Below are 7,425 nucleotides of genomic sequence, written 5' to 3' on the forward strand. Positions count from 1 at the left end.
AAAGTAGAGTTATTTTGTCACCAAAAAATGTAGATTGCTTGAAAGTTAGCGAAGATATTCTACGAAGACTACCAACTGAGAGCAAAACATATCTAAGTATAGATTCAGTATCATCAGACAATGAAATGGAAGCCAATAATTATCCAATCGAATTCATAAATTCACTTACGCCTTCGGGAATGCCTCCTCATCGTCTCGATCTTAAAGTTGGATCTATTATTATGCTGCTTCGAAACCTGTCAATAACGCAAGGACTATGTAATGGAACGCGTTTAGAAGAATTGGAGCTTCATAACCACAGTATTCTAGCTTCAATCATGAATGGATCTCATGCTCAGGAGCGAGTTTTAATTCCAAGAATTAAACTTAATCCCAGTGACGTAAATATTCCATTTGTTCTGCACAGGACTCAATTTCCCGTCCGCCTATCATATTCAATGACCATTAACAAAGCTCAAGGACAGACTTTCGATAAGGTTGGGATCTACCTACCACAACCTTGCTTTACTCATGGACAACTTTATGTAGCCTTCTCAAGAGCAAGGTCTATGAACAGTGTAAGAGTGAAAATTTGTCCTCAGAATGATTCTACTCATGGCCAGAGAAGAGGAACTACCTTCACAAGAAATATTGTACATAAAGAAGTTTTGTAAATTGTTTCATGTATTGCTCATATTTTAAAATACGATTCAAATCTTATCACATTTTATTCAAACATGTATAGGTTAGGAACAAGATAATTAGTATTGAAAATATAATTTCGTGTAATTTACACCGGTTCCGCCGAAGTTCTCGAAGGCGCCGAAGTTCTCGAAGTCGCCAAAGTTGTCGCAGGTGCCGAAGTTGTTGAAGGTGCCGAAGTTCTCGAAGGTGCCGAAATTCTCGAAGGTGCCGAAATTCTCGAAGGTGCCAAAGTTCTCAAAGGCGCTAAAGTTCTCGAAGTCACCGAAGTTGTCGAAGGTGCCGAAGTTCTCGAAGGTGCCGAAGTTCTCGAAGGTGCCGAAGTTCTCGAAGGTGCCGAAGCTCTCGAAGGTGCCGAAGTTCTCGAAAGTATGTCACGCTTACATCAAAAGCAACGACCTTCCATGGTGTCGAAGTTCTCGAAGCTGCCGAAGTTCTCGATAATAATCCAAGAAATGATGAAATTGCAGCAATATTTGTCGGTGATGATGGAGCACCTCCTGTCCAGCGTGACATTATAGTGTACCCTGAAGGACAACAGAGGGAAAGGATATCCTACCTCTCTTGCCATCTTGATGCAATGATTTACCCTCTTCTCTTTCGTGTAATTTACACGGGTTCCGCTAGTTATTATTATTATTATTATTATTATTATTATTATTATTATTATTATTATTATTATTATTATTATTATTATTATTATTATTATTATTATTATTATTATTATTATTATTATTATTATTATTATTATTATTATTATTATCATCATCATCATCATCATCATCATCATCATCATCATCATCATCATCATCATCATCATCATCATCATCATCATCATCATCATCATCATCATCATCATCATCATCATCATCATCATCAATTATTATTATTATTATTATTATTATTATTATTATTATTATCATCATCATCATCATCATCATCATCATCATCATCATCATCATCATCATCATCATCATCATCATCATCATCATCATCATCATCATCATCATCATCATTATCATCATCATCATCATCATCATCATCATCATCATTTTTATTTTTTATTTTTATTATTATAGGTTTATTCAACAATATTAAATACAATTAGACATACATATATACATTTTTTTTTTTTTTTTTTACAAAATTGGTAGTTGAAAAGGGAGAGCAAGAAGGAAAGCTTATGGGGAGTTGCTCTCCCTTAAGGAAAAAAAAATATTTTTATTTATTTATTTTTGTTACATGTCAGTATGGTACATACACATCTACACACATATATACACACATACATGCATACACATATATACACACACACAATGACATGCGTCACGACGTCCGCTAACTCCGACCTCACGTAGAAATCGGGGGCACGAGCGAGCATCGCAACTTGTGGGGGTCAGGTGAGAGGTGAGAGGTCAGGTCGATTGTTGACGGGACGATAATTGCTTAATGCGCAGATCTGGGTCACCGTGACCTGCTGGAATAGAAGAAAAAAAAAGAGCGGCAGACTTGGGCAGTGCATGACAGTTTCTTCATGAATACAACCATGAAATGGACCTGAAGTGTTCAATATACTAATACTTATAGATTAAAGACTTTTTTAAGTATCGTTTGAATGATGATAAACATTTTGTCTTAGGTAAATCCTTTTCCAGTTTATTCCATGTGTTAACACCTATAATAGATAAGCATTGGCTTTTTTTGGTTGTTCTGTATTGAGTTTTAAAGAAGTCGTTTGTTTGCCTAGTCGCATTGCGAGTTTCGTAAGTTGAGTAAAATTTCAATATGTTTTGATTCATGTGTTTATTGTAGATTTGGTGCATAACAATGGCAGTTTTGTACTTTATTAAGTCATTGAATTTGAGTAGACTTAGTTTTTTAAATAAATTATTTGTATGTTCCAAACGACCTACATTGCAGATTATACGCAGTGCCCTTTTTTGAGAGGTAATTATGCGTTGAAGATTAGTTTGATAAGTATTACCCCAAATTTCTGAACAATAGTTTAAGTATGGTAGTAGTAGACTACAATAAATGGTACGTAGGGTATTTTCATTGAGGATATTTCTCATTTTATGCATAATTCCTAAAGTTTTGGATATCTTATTTATCACGTGATTTATATGATGTTTCCAATTAAGTTGATCGTCTAAATACACGCCTAGGAATTTACTGACGGACGCTTTTTCAATAATTTCGTTGTTTATTTTGATCGGCTTAGTACTTTCATTATTTTTGTAGAAAAGCAGGTAGTTAGTTTTTGATACGTTTAAGGATAGCTTATTGGCTGAAAACCAGTTGGATAGTTGACATTATCCTTCATTAATTGTCTTGATCAGTTTGTCGGAATTTGTATCGGAGCATAGAATGGTGGTATCGTCGGCGAACAGTATAAATTTCATAAGGTTGGATACATTTGTAATGTCATTAATGTATAGTAAGAATAGTTTTGGTCCTAGAACTGAACCTTGAGGTACTCCGCATGTAACTGGTAGAATGTGTGATCTTTCTTCCTCAATGGCCACATATTGTTTCCTGTTTTTTAGATAACTTTTTAACCAGTCATTAACTTTACCTCTTAGCCCATAGTATTCGGCCTTTCGAATTAGGATTTCATGATTTACTGTGTCAAATGCCTTTTTAAGATCAATAAATATGCCGGCTGTCTTTTTCTTTTGTTCTATATTGTTAGTTATCTCTTCAATTAATTCCATTACTGCTGTAGACGTTGAAAGATTTCGTTGAAATCCATATTGACTATGGTAAATGACGTCATTTTTTTTTAGAAATGAGTCAAGGCGAATTGTGAATAACTTTTCAAGAATTTTGGAAAACTGTGGTAATAGTGAAATTGGTCTATAGTTACTATAACTTGATTTGTCGGCTGATTTGAATATCGGTATTACTTTTGCTATTTTCATTGCATCTGGAAATATCCCTTGTTCAAATAATTTATTGCATATTGTCAGAAAATGATCTTTGATGATAGGCATAATTTGTTTTATGAGGTTCATATTGAGTCCTGTGCAATCGAGTGATTTCTTGTTCTGCATTGATTTTACTGTGTTCATAAGTTCGTTTTCCGTGACGGGTTTTAAAAACATAGTGTTATTTATTCGGTGTTTCAAAAATGTCTCGTAAGTTTGATGTGTTGTCTTTATTTGTTTCGCGAGGTTAAGTCCTACATGGGAGAAAAATTCATTAAATTCGTTTGCCACTTCTTTTTTAGTTTTTCCTTTTTTAATAATGTCTATGAATTCATTGGTGTTATTAATTTTGTGCCTAGTTAAGTTGTTTATTACTTCCCATGTCTTTTTTATATTACCTTTATAACCTTCAAGCAGTGTGTCATAGTATTTTTTTTCACAGTTGCGTAAAATTGTTGTAAGTTTGTTTTTGTACACTTTGTATTTGTTTTCGTCTGTCAAGGACTTGCTTTGAATTGATTTCTTGTAAAGTTGGTTTTTCTTTCGACACGCGTTCTTAAGACCGTTTGTAAACCATGGTTTTGAGTTTACGTTACGTGGTTTTATTTCTACTTCTCTCTCTGGGCAGCATTTGTTTACATTACTCATGATAATGCTTACAAATTCGTTATATGATAGATTGGCATTTTCTGACTCGTAAACCTGATCCCAATTTTCTTCTTTTAAGCATTGATTTAATTTTGCAATATCTTTTTCGTCAATTTTACGTTTAAGTACAATTCTGGGTTTTGTTATGCAGTGCATTTCTTTTGGACTGATAGTGAATACCGGTAGATGGTCACTTATATCACTTATTAAGATACCACTATGAATCTCGGAGTTTACAATATTGGTGAAAATGTTATCTATCAATGTTTCACTTGTATTTGTTATTCGGGTTGGTTTATTTATCAAAGGATATATACCTAAAGAGAAAATCATATCTGTAAAGTGTCTTGTTTGTTCATGAGTCTCATACTTAAGTAAATCTATGTTGAAGTCACCACAGAGATATAGATTTTTATTTCTAAATGGAGTTATAATTTCTTCAAGCATATTTGTGAACTCATTGATGTTTGTGCCTGGCTTTCTGTAAATACTTGTTATGACGGTATTTTTTTTTAGTTTTACTGAAAATCTCAACAGCTACGCAATCAAATAGGTTTTCATACGAATTAGTGGATTGATTTATTAGTTTGCATGAAATTGATTTTTTTATGAAGATAGAGACTCCGCCGCCTTTTTGGATCTGTCTATTAGCACTGTAAGGAGTATAGTCTTGTAAGAAGTTTACTAGACATCCTGGGTCAATCCATGTTTCGCTTATCACTATAACGTCAAAGCTTTTATTGAGTAACTTGAGATAACAGTCAATTTTCTGATAATTGGCGTTTAGGCTCCTTGCATTGATGTGAATTAGTGTGAAACCATCAATATCACGAAATACCGTGTCAAATTGTGTATCACTATAGTAATCGCTGTCTTTTGTTAGTTTTGAGTAAAAATTTAATTCGGGGTCAATTTGGGTATTATTGTGATTAAATATCGAAAATTCCTTTTCTGATATTTTGTCTATTTCTTTATACTTCTTAATGGCGGTATATACATCTGGGTTTTTTGATGCGAGATTTGGCGCGGAAAACAAAATATTAATTTTTGTGTTTGAGATGGCATGATAGGGAAATGTTTTTGAGCAGTCTAGGCAGAACCAGTTATTGAAAATATTGGGGTTATTTTTGGCAGAATTTACGGGTATATTTGCACACATGAAATGATATAAATGTTTACATAATGTACATTTGAGGTGATTGGTAGGGACAAGGGTATGGCATGAAGAACAGTTTTTTGATATGTTTGTTTTAGTTTTTGTGTTAGTTGTAGTGTTCATGGTTATGTTTGTGTTAGAAGATTAAGGAATGTGAACTATTGAAATTCAACTAATTGTTCAAGATTACTTACTTGATGTACTTTTTCATCCTTGCACTTGATATACACCTTGCAGTCTCTTGTCCATGTCGAGATGATCTTCCCTTGTTTCCTCATGTCGCGTGCTGTTTTGGCAATCTCTCCGGTTCGTTTTGTCAGGTGTTCATTCACGTAGACGCCCGTCCCCTTCAATTTCTTGGCGTTTTTCAGCACGTTCACCTTCGACTTTCTTGAAACGAATCTCACGATCACATTTTGGGTACCGTCCTGTTTTCTTTTTCCCAGTGTATGGCAAGCTGATATCTCTGTGTCTCTGATCTGTATTCCCTTGTTACTTAGAGAATGGATCACTTGATTTTCTACAATGTTCTGACCACTGTTATCTGCACTATAGTCGGAGTCACCTTTCACAGCTTCCGAATACGTTTTCACAATCTTTAAACCACTGATGATTATATCTTCTCTCCTCGTGTACTGCTCTAGGTCTTCCACTCTAGCTTGGAGATTAACTACAGTCGATTTGAGATATTGTATCTCCTGCCTTTGTTGTTTAACTATCTCTTTCAACTCGCTTAGGAACTGTTGGTCTTCTTTCCTTGCTTGTATCAGGAACTGTCTGTCCTCTTCTCTTGCTTTCACAAGACTCTCCACCATATCTTCAAGTTTCTTGGAGCTGTTGCTGTTTCTTGTATGTGCCATGTTGAATTACTTTCTCGTAGGGAGCGCTGAGCGGAGGGTGTGAACGGCATCATCATCATCATCATCATCATCATCATCATCATCATCATCATCATCATCATCATCATCATCATCATCATCATCATCATCATCATCATCATCATCATCATCATCATCATCATCCACATCATCATCATCATCATCATCATCATCATCATCATCATCATCATCATCATCATCATCAATCATCATCATCATCATCATCATCATCATCATCATCATCATCATCATCATCATCATCATCATCATCATCATCATCATCATCATCATCATCATCATCATCATCATCATCATCATCATCATCATCATCATCATCATCATTATTATTATTAATTATTAATTATTATTATTATTATTATTATTATTCATTATTATTATTATTATTATTATTATATTATTATTATTATTATATTATTATTTATTATTATTATTATTATTATATAATTATTATTATTATTATTATTATTATATTATTATTATTATTATTATTATTATTATTATTATTATTATTATTATTATTATTAATATTATATTTATTATTATTATTATTAATAATTTTATTATTATTATTATTATTATTATTATTATTATTATTATTATTATTATTATTACTATTATTATTATTATTATTATTATTATTATTATTATCATATCATTATTATCATAGTGAAGCCAGAGTACTTTAACAATGCCAGAATCCTCTTTGAGAACAGTGAAGTGAAGGTAACAAAGGAGGGGGAAAGACATCTCGGTGCAGTGATCGGCTCAGAATCCTTTAAAAAGCAATATGTTGAAAAGAAAGTTAACGAATGGGTGGCGGAAGTTAGGATTCTAGCCAACTTTGCAAAGACCGAACCGCAGGCGGCATATGCCGCATTCATATATGGTGTGAAACATAAGTGGAACTACATATTAAGGACGGTACCGAACATCACCGACCTACTAAGACCCCTTGAAGAAACCATCAGAAACGAGCTAATACCGGCCATCACCAACGGACGGACAATAAACGAAAAGGAAAGAAAACTTATGGAACTTCCACCTAGATTGGGAGGGCTAGGTATCTCCAACCCGCTAAACCTTGCCGACACAGAACACCGAAACTCCATGAAAC

The 7,425-nt window shown here is 33.6% G+C and overlaps 1 protein-coding gene across 1 annotated transcript; it reads right to left on the reverse strand.

Moving 5' to 3' along the window:
* Positions 1 to 1,867: 1,867 nt before the first annotated feature.
* LOC143041615 (uncharacterized) lies at positions 1,868 to 6,272 on the reverse strand. The gene is made up of 2 exons (XM_076213624.1): positions 5,607 to 6,272; positions 1,868 to 2,158 (listed from the first exon to the last, which is right to left on the reverse strand). Exons 1-2 carry the CDS (start codon positions 6,270 to 6,272, stop codon positions 2,078 to 2,080), a joined length of 747 nt encoding a protein of 248 aa, XP_076069739.1. The 3' UTR covers positions 1,868 to 2,077.
* Between the last annotated feature and the right edge of the window lie 1,153 nt (positions 6,273 to 7,425).

The sequence above is a fragment of the Oratosquilla oratoria genome, chromosome 31, assembly GCF_046742065.1.
Source record: "Oratosquilla oratoria isolate Oo_2021 chromosome 31, ASM4674206v1, whole genome shotgun sequence".
In the NCBI taxonomy this organism is placed as follows: domain Eukaryota; kingdom Metazoa; phylum Arthropoda; class Malacostraca; order Stomatopoda; family Squillidae; genus Oratosquilla; species Oratosquilla oratoria.